The 13,501-nt window shown below is 42.1% G+C and overlaps 1 protein-coding gene across 1 annotated transcript in view; it reads right to left on the bottom strand.

Moving 5' to 3' along the window:
* The window catches only part of PANK2 (pantothenate kinase 2), a gene marked incomplete at its 5' end in the record, with an annotated part of 34,018 nt that overhangs the window by 18,706 nt on the left and 1,811 nt on the right, over nucleotides 1-13,501 (bottom strand). The window contains 1 exon segment of the mRNA XM_014582293.1: nucleotides 4,055-4,407. Within this exon segment, the coding sequence (XP_014437779.1) occupies nucleotides 4,055-4,407 (353 nt within the window).

Here is a 13,501-nt window from a genome sequence, read left to right as displayed (position 1 = left end):
GGGAACCCAGCACCTTAACCACACTACCTACTGACCCTTATACATGACCTTTTAACAGTGATGACTTCAGAGACATGATACAGACTTCTACATCAAGACTCCATTGGGAACCAGCAGTTAGCGTAATGGCTATGTCGCTGGACTCCCACGTAGTCGACCGCAGTTCATATCCCGGACCCGGTGGCTTAAAACTCACGCCGAGCGCATGTGCATGCATGCCCAAGATTCCGAGAGGAAAATGGAGGAGAAGGGATTGCGGCGTGACCATCCCCCCTGGGGGGTGATTTCTCACTTTCTGTCTCTCTGTCTCTCTCTGTCTGTCTGGCAAGCGCACGCACCCTATAGCGAAAAACCTCTCAAAAAAAAAGACTCCATTAACTCCCAACCTGTTTGAATGTTTACAAGCATATATACTCACTACAAATGACAACGTAAAGATGTCTCAACCCCCTAAAACACCTGTTTCTATTTATAGTCTAATTTAGCTCTACAAATTCTTCCCTTTTAATTCAATTCCCATTTGATTACATTTACACTCAACTTATTCTGATCCACTGGAGGAGATGGAGAAGTTGATAGGTAACTTTATCTTAATCCTTAATTAAATTAATTCCTAATTAAGGATATTAAGTTACTCCTCTGAAAACAAATCCATAGGTATTCATGCTCTCTTTACTTCATCTGGCCACACCCTCATGCCAAGATAATCCAAGCTGTCAAGCTACTTCCTAACACTTGCCATCTCAAATTGCCAGCATTTTCATTTCCAAGCCAAATCATTCTACACTGCTGGTCTACTGGAATCCAAGTAGTTTTCTGACATTATATGTCAAAGCAGTTTCCCCTTTTATCCTTTCAATAATTCATATTATCCTAAAATGTCCTGCTGTGTTATTATGTCTGATGAATCCAGATGAACTGATATGTTTAAATAATTGGATTCATAGGTAATTTTACTAACACAAGTTATTCAGAATGTAGGCACAGACCAACAAGCAAATTCAGAACAGGAGAATCTTAATTCCTGTTTTAAAAGAAAACGGGGTAAGGGCCAGGAGGTGGTATGGTGGTTGGGACACTGGACTCCACATGGCCGACCATGGTCCAAGTCCCGAACCTGGCGGCTTGCCTTCTCATTCTCCCTTTCTCTCTGCCTCTCTCTCTCTGGTCAAAATTGAGTAATAATAATAACAAATAAAATTTAAAATAAATGTATCTTTTTTTTTAATTGACAAGTTAAACTCAATATTAAAAAAATACATATTTTGGGACCAGTGGATGGTGTAATGGTTACATCACTGAACTCCCACATGGCCATCAGTGGTTCAAATCTCAGATCCAGAGGCTTAAAACTCACACCAGGTGCATGTGCATGCATGCCCACAAAAGAGAATGGAGAAGGGACTGCGGTGTGGCCATCACCCCTGGGGGGTGATTTCTTGCTTTCTGTCTCTCTGACAAGCACATGTACCATTAGCAATAATCTCAACAACAATAACAAAAAAAAATTCTCACTCTGGAGGCCACAGTCTGAGTCCCGAACCTGATGTGAAAAACACACCAGGCGTGTGTGTGTGTGTGTGTGTGTGTGTGTGTGTGTGTATGCCCAAATCTTGAAAAGAGAATGGAGGAGAGGGGATTGCAGCCTGGCCTTCCCCCCAGAGGGTGATTTAAAGAGAATGGAGAAGAGGGGATTACAGCCTGGCCTTCCTCCCAGGGGGTGATTTCTCATATTCCCTCTCTCTGTCTCACCAGCAAGTTCACGCACTCTATGGTAAAAAATCTAAATATATATATATGTATCTTACTGTTTCATTAAATATTATTCACTCCTAATGCACAAACAGAACTTGAGAGGCATTTTACTTTCACATAATTTTTTTTTTTGAGAGGTTTTCGCTATAGGACGCATGCGCTCGCCAGACAGACAGAGAGAGACAGAGAGACAGAAAGCGAGAAATCACCCCCAAGGGGGGATGGTCACGCCGCAATCCCTTCTCCTCCATTCTCCTCTCGGGATCTCGGGCACGCACGCACATGCACCCAGCGTGAGTTCTAAGCCACCGGGTCCAGGACTCGAACCGCAGTCGACTACATGGGAGTCCAGCAACATAGCCATTACGCCAACTGCTGGTTCCCACATAATTTACTTTTTTAAAAGTTATTTTATTTAATTCTATTAATTGTCATTATTTTATTTTTTTGAAGTTGACCAGAGAGAGAAGGAAAGTGAGAAAGAAAGCTGCCAGATCCGGGACTTGAACCATGGTCAGCCATGTGGGAGTCCAGCCACGTTAACCACCACACTACCTGCCAGTCCCAACTTTCACATAATATTTTAGGGTAGCACTAGCTCACACAAATGAGAAGCCCGAATAGCTTAAGAACTAATTCCTAAGGAAAAAATCCACTTTGCACCTCTCCTTGGATAACTACATAACAATGAACCTCTGTTAACAGCCTGGACTGTTTGCAAATATGGTCCAAAAAGCACCTCTCCAGGGTCCCAGAAATCGAGGTTTTCTCCTCTACCTATCAGTTATGATCCAGAGGCCACCATGAAGCTTCCGTAAAAAGGGAAACGTCTCCCCTCCTGGTACCTCCTCATTATAAGTGGTAAAGGACTCACTGAAAACCAACAACCAAGAAAAATTCAAGCAAAGAATGTAAGGTATGATACATGTCAATTCTGTCATGATTAGTACGGCCAATTATAGACAGAAGTCAGGAGACAGAGGACAAAGATGACAAGGTCACAAGCTATACAAGGACAAGGGGGTGGAGATAAAAATAACAGCTAAGGAAGGCAGAATCTCCTTTGGAATGGGGCTGGCCAGTGCTGCAGTAGTAATGCAATGTTCTGTGAGGCTGACCCATGGGAAAGGTTCCAGGTTCACACCCAAAGACTTTGTGCATGCTAGGCAGAGCGTGCCCATGATACCTGCCAGCTGAAAATAGGGTGGACCATGGCAAAATACCCGCCTATCTGTTTCTCTTTAAAATTAAAAAAAAAAAAAAAAATCTCTTTTTAACTAAGAATTTCATTTGGTGGCATAAAAAACATGGTTACCGAAGACATTCTAAATCTGTATTACACCATGAAGGTCAAGGTCTCAGCCAATTGATGACCTGTCAATTCTCCCACCTACCCCCAGAGTCACCCTAAAGAACACAGCCTGGAGGCCTTACTCACAGAATTCACTGAATGAAAGCAAAATCAAGTGCCTGTGGCACACCCCCCAGGAGCCAGAAGTGGTTGAGAGATTCCTGTTAACAGGTGTAGAAAGAACACACCACAGGTGTTCAGGGGCAGGATTCTGGTGTCAACCATCTCAGACTAGCTCTGAGACCTGAAAATGCCACTTATTTTTTTGAATTAGTCAACATGCCAGAAAACGAGAAATTTAGTGGTAGGTAAAATTTGAAAAAATTTTATGACATAAATAATTTAAAATTTTTTTTCAACTTTCATTTAAGATTAAATGTTGTTTCTCATAGGTTGTTCCTTACTCTATTTATCACAGATTCAGTAATTTTTCCATACTAAAGGAACAATAAAAATGCCATGCTTTTTAGTAGTTCTGGATTTTCATCAATGCATATGAACTGCACAAAAAATACACCATTCAACAATCTCTGGTTGGAGGACCAGCAGTTGGCGTAATGGCTATGTCGCTGAACTCCCATGTAGCCGACCGCAGTTTGAGTCCTGGACCTGGTGGCTTAAATTCACGCCAGGTGCGTGTGTGTGCCCAAGATCCCCAGAGGAGAAGGGACTGTGGCATGGCCATGCCCCCAGGGGCTGATTTCTCGCTTTCTATCTCTCTGTCTCTCTGTCTTTCTGATGAGCGCACGCACCCTACAGCAAAGGAAAAAAAACTCTCAAAAAAAACAATCTCTGGTTGGCAAACTCCTGACTATTACTACTTTATACTTCATTTAACTCAAGAAAATTCAAGTTCCATTAGAGATGGAAAGGATTCCACACTTGCTATGGGTATTATTTTTAACAATCAAATTACCATAAATTGTATATAAGCTAAAAAATGCATACTGTGAGAAAATCCTGCTCAAATTTGTACGCTCCACCTCCAGTGGCACAAAAGACAGTGTGGAGACTCGAGAAGTTTTTATCTCTGCCCATTTGAATAAAAGCAGGCATGTCATGAGTGGGAAAGCGTATAAAGTGCAGATTGCCTTTGCGTCCACACAGAGTCAGGTCCTTCAGCTCGAGGTGTACGTCCCGAATGCCCGTGGACCCATAAGCCACATTGGAGGTCAGATACTTCCGGATGCTTTTAAGACTTTCCACTTCTTCTTCTTCTTCTTCAGCAGTGATGTCTTTGGGCTCAAAGTAAACTAGCTTGACCAGGGTTCCACCAATATCCAAGCCAAACCATGGAAAAACTAAAGGGGGAAGAAACAGAAGTCAGAACAGCTTTTTTCTAAAATTTCAATTTATACTTATCCTATCAGCAACTTACTTCATACCTTAGGGTTCCCAAAGGATGTAAGAAGTATGATTCTATCTGACTCGGAAGTACAGCTTTAAAAAAAAAAGACTAAGAAAAATCCAAAAGAAAAATATCAAAGTATTGAGCCAATCAAACCTTTCAATTCAGATAATCACAAACTGCACTATGAAATACTAAGAATATAACAAAATGACTACTGTTAAGTCTCAAGTCTGAAAAACAAAGATTAAAAATGAACGTTGTCATCCTTATAAGCTGAAAGATGAAATGCTGACAACTCAACTAGAGATAGAAGAAATTCTCAGCCCTTCATAACACAAGCTCCAGTGGTCAATTTCTTTCTAAACCTGATCTTAAAATTAAAAGGTGTTGGGGCCGGCAAGTGATGCGGTGGTTCAGGGCACTGAACTTCCACATGGCTAACTGCAGTTCGAGTCCTAGACTTGGCGGCTTGCTTCCTCCTTCCCCCTCACTTTGTCACTCTCTGGTCAAATTAAAACAAAGTTAAATAAAAATAATTCTTAAAAAAAAAAAAAGTTAAAATAAATAAATAAAATAAAAGATGTCTACAGACTAAAGAGTTAATATGTTCCCCCTAAAATAGAATCATTCCCAAAAAATTACTTGAATAGATTGGATCAACATAAACTTCACAGATACAAATAACTAAAGATAAAAATGAGATGTAAATGAAACTAGAAAAACACCATCAGTGTGAACAAAGCCTCAGCAGGACAGATTAATAAAACGAATGAAGGGATCAGCAGATTGCATAATGGCTACGTCGCTGGACTCTCATGTAGTAGACTGTGGTTCAAGTCCTGGACCCGGTAGCTTAAATTCATGCAAGGCACGTATATATACGTGCCCAAGATCCCAAGAGGAGAATGGAGAAGGGATTGCTGCATTTTCTAGCTTTCTGTCTCTCTGTCTCTCTGGCGAGCACGCACACCCTATAGCAAAAACCTCTCTTAAAAAGATAAAATAAAATAAAATAAAATGGTCACTGAAATGGACACTAGCTGTTCTTTAAACAAATATATAAACCAGGGCCCTACTGTGATAGCACACAGGTAGCAGATCTTCCTGGGAAGCTGGAAGCCAAACAAAGGGCCCAGGTCCAGGCTTAGTTTCTGGGCCAATCTGAATACACCAGGCATGTAGTTCTGTGTATGTACTGGCTAGCTGGGAGACTGAAGAAGGAGACTTGGGACCAGCAATTAGCATAATGGCTACGTCGCTGGACTCCCATGTAGTCGACCGCGGTTCGAGTCCTGGACCCAGTGGCTTAAACTCACGCCGGGCTTGTGTGCGTGCGAGCACATGATCCCTAGAGGAGGAAATGGGACTGCAGCGTGGCCATCCCCATGGAGCGTGATTTCTCACTTTCTGTCTCTCTGTCTCTCTCTGTCTCTCTGGCAAGCGCAAGCGCCCTACAGCAAAAACCTCTCCAAAAAAAAAAAAAATTAAAAACACTAAACAGAAGATTAGCTAGAAAAAATATATAAGCATAAAAAGTAGCTCAGAACGAGTAGAAAGCCAATCCTGTGGCCTAGTGGTTAAGAAAGCTAGATCCCACATGGCCACTGAAGTCCAAATCCTGGTCCTACCATTTTGGAAAACATGCCAGGCACCAGTGCGTGCATGCCCCAAATCCCAATACGATGGAGAGGTGGAGAAGGTACTGCAGTTATCCCCACTGGATGGTGCCTCCTACCTCTCTGGCCGGCACACGCAATTTAAAAAGAAGAGAGAGAAAATGGAGTAAAATGTATGGAAATCAAAAGCACTACATTTTTTAAAAAGGAGGTTAAATATCTACCACCAAAAAAAAATTAAGAAAAAGCTCCAGACTCTAATGGCTGCCAAAAAATTTAACACAGAAGTATCTAGATAGCTTCCCAAGTGGTTCTACTAGTATAACCTCATGTAAATAAAAAAAACTACAGGAGGGGGACCAGCAGTTGGCGTGGTGGTTAAGGTGCTGGACACTCCCACATGGCTGACCAGAGTTCAAGTCCCGGACGTGGTGGCTTGCTTTCTGTGTGTGTGTGTGTGTGTGTGTGTGTGTGTGTATCTGGTCAAATTTAAAAAATAAATGAATGAGTAAATAAAATTAAATAAAAATAGAATTCTTTAACAAAAAAAGAAACTACAGGAGAACCCAAGAAAAAGCATCACACAACACAAATGCAAAACTACTAAATTATTAAATAATGGAATCCAACTGTAAGAATAATAAACTATGACCAACAGGGATTCTTCTTAGGGATGTAAAGATGGCTTTTACATTAGAAATTCCAATTCATGAGGCTTGCTACATAAGCACTAAAAGAGAAAAAAAAATTATCTCAACAGATTCGAAAACATAAACTCTCAGAGAATCAATTAAAGAAAACAATTTTTCAATTTCATTTTAAAGGTATTCAGGGGTTTGGGGGCAGCAGGTGGCATGGTAGTTAAGGGCACTGGACTCCTAGATGGCTGACTGCAGTTCAGGTCCCGAACCTGGTGGCTTGCTTTCTCTCTCTCTGTCCTTCTCTGGTCAAATTTAAATAAATAAATAAAGTTAAATAAAATAATTCTTTGAAAAAACCTTGTGCCACAGAGTAACAAAAGCCATAAAATATTTACAAATAAACTGAGTTCTTAATGTATATGATCACTACTAAAATGGTACTGAAAGGCATACCAGTGGGAGGATACATTCTGTTCCAGACTGAAAAATTAAATATTATTGGGGGACCAGCAGTTAGCATAATGGCTATGTCGCTGGACTCCCACGTAGTCAACCACGGTTCGAGTACTGGACCCGGTGGCTTAAACTCACGCCAGGCGTGTGTGCATGCGTACCCAAGATCCTGAGAAAAGAATGGAGAAGGGATTGTGGCATAGCCACCCCCCCCGGGGGGTGATTTCTCGATTTCTGTCTCTCTGTCTCTGTCTCTGTCTGGCGAGCGCACACACCCTATAGCAAAAACGTCTCAAAAAAAAGGAAAAAAAATAAAATAAATATTATTAAAATATTAATCCTCCCAGGACTAGCAACTGGCGTAATGGCTATGTCGTTGGACTTCCATGTAGTCGACTGTGGTTCGAGTCCCAGACCCAGTGGCTTAAATTTATGCTGGGTGTGTGCGCGCATGCATGCCCAAGAGGAGAATGGAGGAGAAGGGATTGTGGCATAGCCATCCCCCCCAGGTGGGTGATTTCTAACTTTCTGTCTCTCTGTCTCAGTCTTTCCAGCGAGTGCACTATAGCAAAAACCTCTCCCCTTTTAAAATAAAAAATTTTTTTTAAAGTCAATCCTCCCTAAATTAACAAAATCAATGCAGTTTCAAAGAGAATGCTGGTTGACCTCCAAGCACCCACTCCATCTCAGTCCCAGAGACAACCCTGTTTTGTTTTGGTTTCTTTTATTTTTTTTACACCAGCAGAAATACCATTTTAAGTGATGAGCCTAACCCAACCCTGCCCACTGGAGTCATAGAAAGACTGTCACTGGCACCTAGGGGGAAAAGAATAGTCCCTTTTAAGAAAGCAATGGTGTTAGGACCAGCAGTTGGCATAATGGCTATGTCACTGGACTCCCATGTAGTCGACCACGGTTCAAGTCCCAGACCCAGTGGCTTAAACTCATGCCAGGCACGTGTGCGTGCATGCATGCCCAAGATCCCGAGAGGAGAATGGAAGAGAAGGGACTGCCGGTGGCCATCCCCCCTGGGGAGTGATTTCTCTCTTTCTTTGTCTCGGTCTCTGTCTTTCTGGTGAGTGTATGCGTCCTATAGCAAAAACCTCCAAAAGAAAGAAAAAAAAAAGAAAGCAACGGTGCTAGAGATAATAAAGGAAGCACAGAAACCAAACTCATATGTCCCTGCTGGCAGCCATTTTTTAACCATCAAATTAAAATGAGGCTAACCTTGTAGACAACATAGAGGGAGACAGGCAGTTCTACCAATAAAACACATCACATGGATAGGATTACAAGGTCTGGACACAACTAAAAGCAAAGTAAGATGTCCTAATGCTTAAAGCAAATCAGCCGTGGGACCAGCAGTTAGCGTAATGGCTATGTCGCTGAACTCCCATGTAGTCGACTGTGGTTCGAGTCCTGGACCTGGTGGCTTAAACTAATGCCGGGCGCATATGCATGCATGCCCAAGATCCCAAGAGGAGAAGGGATTGTGGTGTGACCATCCCCTCTGGGGAGTGACTTCTCGCTTTCTATCTCTGTGTCTCTCTCTCTTTCCAGCAAGAGCACATGCCCTATAGCAAAAACCTCTATAGCAAAAACCTCTCGAAAATGGAAAAAAAAAGAGGCGAATCAGCCTTACTCCTATTTCCTTAGCTAAAAAGGCTGAAACATTAGTAAATGACTACTACGTTTTATGTGATCATCTATTAACAACCACACATCATACTGAGCATTTTACTCAATGAACAATTTAACGTCTACAATAGCCATATAAAGTTAAGCACAGTTTCATACTGTAATCATACCACTTTACAGATTAAGAAATTGATATGTGGGGCCAGCAGATGGTGTAGTAGTTAACTAAGGGCGCTGGAATCCCATACGGCCAACCATGGTTCAAACTCTGGACCTGGCTGCCTGCTTTCTCTCCCTCTCTCCCCTCCCACTCTGTCCTTCTCTGGTCAAATTAAAAAATAAGTAAATAAGTAAATAAATAAAGTTAAATAAAATAACCTTTTTTAAAAAATGGAAAGGTGCAAAAGAGCACTAGGTCAAGAAAAGGTAGAAGTAGAACTCCCACTCACATTTCCTGAGCCCTTTTAACAAGTTTAGTACAAACCTAGGAGCACAGGAAGACGAGTGTTAGATCAATTTAAAAAATAATTAATTAATTAAAATGCAGTTTCATGGGGCCAGCAGGAGCATAGTGGTATGGTGCTGGACTCCCTCATGGCCAACCGCGGTTCAAATCCTGGACCTGGCAGCTTGAAAATCACACCAAGTACATGTGCATGCATGCCCAAAATCCCAGGAGAATGGAGAAGGGATTGTGACATGGCCATCCTCCCTGGGGCGGGAGGGTGATTTCTCACTTTCCCTCTCACTGTACCTCTCTTCGGTGAGCACACATGCCCTATGGCAAAAACCTTTTTTAAAAAATAATAAAATTAAAATGCAGTTTTGAGGCTGGACAGTGGCCAGAGGTAAAATACAACACTAAGGCTGACCCCCAGTGGAAGGTTCCAGGTTTGGGTCTGGAAACCTCTATGGGCACAGATAGCCCTGATCCACGGAGGGCTGAAAATGGAAGTGGATTGTGGTGTTAAGAAACTGTTGGGGGTGCTATCTCTGTCTTTCTCTCTCACTCATGGAAGAACTAAGTAAATAAACCTTAAAAAGAAAAGTTGAAGGGGACCAGCAGGTGGCATGGAGTTAAGGCACTGGATCCCACATGACTGTCTTCAAAGTTGGAGTCCTGACCCAGTGGCTTGAAAAATCACACTGGGCATATATGCATGTGTGTGTGCCCAAGAAGCTGAGAGAATGGAGATAAGGGATTGTGGCGTGGTCATTCCCCTGGGGGTGATTGCTCACCCTCACTCTCATGCACTCTCGCTCTCTCTCTCTCTGGTAAGCACACGCACCACATAGCAAAAAATCTAAAAACACAAAATTTAAAGAAATATACATACACTTTATTATTTTTATTCCCAAAATAGTTTTATAATCAGGGTCTAGGTACTTAAAAAACACTGTATTATAAAATCAGCAGATTCAATAATAAACTGTATATTCAGGAAATGTAACTATACAAAACTATTAAAAACATAGATGGGACCAGCAGGAGGCATGGTGATTGAGGTGCTGGTTTCCTACACAGCCAACCACAGTTTGAGTCCTGGACTGGTGGTTTGAAAATCATGCTGGGTGCATGCGCATGCATGCCCAAAATGGCAGGATAAGGGACTGTGACACGGCCATCCTCATGGGGCAGGGGGGTGGAGGGGATTTCTCACTTTCTGTCTCTGTCTCTTTCTCTCTGGCACCCTATAGCAAAAACCTTTAAAAAAAAAAAAAAAGCCATTCTTTCACATCCTGATAAAGGTCCTCTCCTGCCTATAATCTATCACTTCATTCCTTCTCTCTCCTTTGACATGTGTTCAAAATATTTTTTCTTTATTCTTTTCTTTTTTTTTCCAAGCAAAATATTTTTTTAACAGCATACATCTCTTGTTTATAGTCTCCCCAGATAAATAGAGGGCAGGATCTCAACACCAAAGAAAAAAAAAAAAAATCACACATCCAGATGCATGAATCACATATATGGCCCCTAAAATAATATACTGGATACACTGTGACACTCTCCACAACTGTGTAACTGACTTATTTTTAGGCCCTACTTTGTATTTGTTATACACCCAAGATGAGGGGGACACATTTACTTTGGTTTCATTTAAAGTGGATAAAGTAGTAAGTAGGTTAAAAACATCTTCTTTTGGGCCAGTCCCATGGCCTAATGGTTAAAGGAGCTGGATCCCATATGGCCAACCATGTGGTATGAGTCTCAGCTCCACCGGCCTGAAAAACACTGGGTGCCCAAAATCCCAATGGGAGGGAGGAATGGAGAAAAGATTATGGCATGATCATGCCTACTGGGGGTATCGCAGAGGTGCTTCCCTCAGGCAAGCATATGTGCCCCCTGGCTTATAACACAGTATAAAAACTGCTCCCAACCTCTCTCTCAAAAATAAACTAAGTTAGGGACCAGCAGTTAGCGTAATGGCTATGTTGCTGGACTCCCATGTAGTCGAGCGCAGTTAGAATCCCGGACCCGGGGGCTTAAACTCACGCCGGGCACATGTGCGTGCGTGCCCAGGATCCCAAGAGGAGAATGTAAGAGAAGGGGTTGCGGCATGGCCATCCCCCCAGGGGGTGATTTCTCACTTTCGGTCCCTCTGTCTTTCTGGCCAGCGCACGCGCCCTATCGCAAAAACCTCTCAAAAAAAAATAATAATAACCAACTAAGTTACAGGACTCTGACTTTTCCTGTGCTTCTTCTAGTGGGCAGCTCTTTCTAACTCCCTAACAGATGCTGAAGTGACGAGCCCAGTAAAGGGCAGTTTCATAAGGCCTCCATACAAGTTCCATTCTCTGAACACTAATGCTCCTCCCACCCCCAAGCCAAGGAAAAGTAATCCATTTCCTAAGGTGGTCCTGTCAGGCTACAAACAAAAGCTTTATTTTCTAGACTAATGAAGATTAAGGATACTCCATGATTAGCATGAGTCCAAAATCAGCAAGTCCCAAAGATCTCCCTGGCATGCTTCAACATGCTTAAGAGTCATCAAAGAAACAGCTTACCACTCCCCACCATTGCAGTGAAGGGCTCAGGTCCTAGGGTTCCCACTCCTCGTGCATATCACTGCACATGTAGGGCCCTTGATAAAAACGTGTGCTCTTGGGGTCAGCAGCGGGCATGGTGGTTAAGGGTGCTGGACTCCCACATAGCCAACCATGGTTCAAGTCTCAGACCTGCTGGTGGCTTTCTCTCTCTCTCTCTCTCACTCTGTTCCTCAAATTTAAATAAATAAATGAAAAATAAAAAGTGTTCTCTTGTTACATGAGTGCATACATTTATAAAAACTCTGCATTTTACTGTAATTATGCTTCCATAAAATTTTAATAATAATTTTAGGCCCCTTTGCAGAACTGTAACCCACAAAGGGTATTAGAGCATGTGGAGGGGGGGCATAGTTTTTAAAACTTCTGAAAACCACAGCTCTGAGAACTACCAAGAATTACATCATGTATACCTTCCCCTACTCAGAAATGGGAATCGAGAACACTGAGTCCAGACTCAGACACCAAGAATCAAAACTCAGCTCCACTACTATAACTTACTATAGGGTAATTTTACTGAGCCTGTTTACTCATCTGGAAACTGGGAATTAAAAATATCTACCTCAAAAGATAATCATGAGACTTAAATGATTTGTTTATGAAATATTTGACATAGTGTCTGACAAAAGTGAATACTCAGAAAATGGCAGCTATGTTATCATCATTAGGATCCTTGCTTCCACCATTTTAAACCACTCTTTATTTGGTATTTCTCTCAACCCCCACCTGATCCACTACCTTGATAGAACTTTTTAAGACACACACAAGGCCTAGCATCATCCCTAACGATTCTGATGCAGAAAGTACAGGATGGAGGGGACCAGCAGGTGGCGTGGTGGTTAAGGCACTGGGTGCTCCCACATGGGGGAATACGGTTCGAGTCCTAGACCTGGTGGCTTGCTCTCTCACCTTCTCTCTCTCTCTTTCTCTCTCTCTCTCTCTCTCTCTCTCTCTCTCTGTGTGTGTGTGTGTGTGTGTGTGTGTGTCTGTGTGTGTATCTCTGTAGTCAAATTAAAAATGAATGAATGAATAAAGTTAAATAAATAATTTTTTAAAAAATAAAAGAAAGTACAGGATGGGAACTGGTTTGGGACGAAACTGCTCCACAGAACATGTGACAGAATATGACTATAACCAGGACCCATAAGAACTCCTAAGGTGAACTAATACCAATGATGAAACAACTAATAGAACGTATACAGTTCCATAAAGCACAGTGGTTAAGGGCAGAAGCTATGAAGCTAGAATTTCGGAGCTCACACTTCTACTCCATGCACTAGCCATTTGACACTGGGCAAACATGCCCCAGTTTTCTCTTCTGTGAAATGAAAGAGGACCACCTTCCTCAGAAGTGTGAGGACTAATAAGCTATTAAAGATCTTAAAAGAGCGACCCCTGCAAACTCACAAAATACAATACTTAAAACCCTTGTGGCCAAACAGCTGGATATATGATTCTTATTTGTTGAACCTCTAGAATTCACATCTATCTCCAATATGCAGTACCAACACCATGAAGAAATTAATGTTCTCTACTGCTTAAAAAGAAGATGTTTCTCAGAGCCAGCAGGTGGCATAGTGGTTAAGGCGCCGGACTCCCACATGGAAGACAAGTTTGAGTTCCGGACCTGGTGGCTTGAAACCACATCAGC

The sequence above is a fragment of the Tupaia chinensis genome, unplaced genomic scaffold (genome assembly GCF_000334495.1).
Source record: "Tupaia chinensis unplaced genomic scaffold, TupChi_1.0 Scaffold143574_1, whole genome shotgun sequence".
Classification (NCBI taxonomy): Eukaryota; Metazoa; Chordata; class Mammalia; order Scandentia; family Tupaiidae; genus Tupaia; species Tupaia belangeri.
This window is presented reverse-complemented; position numbering and strand designations above follow the sequence as displayed.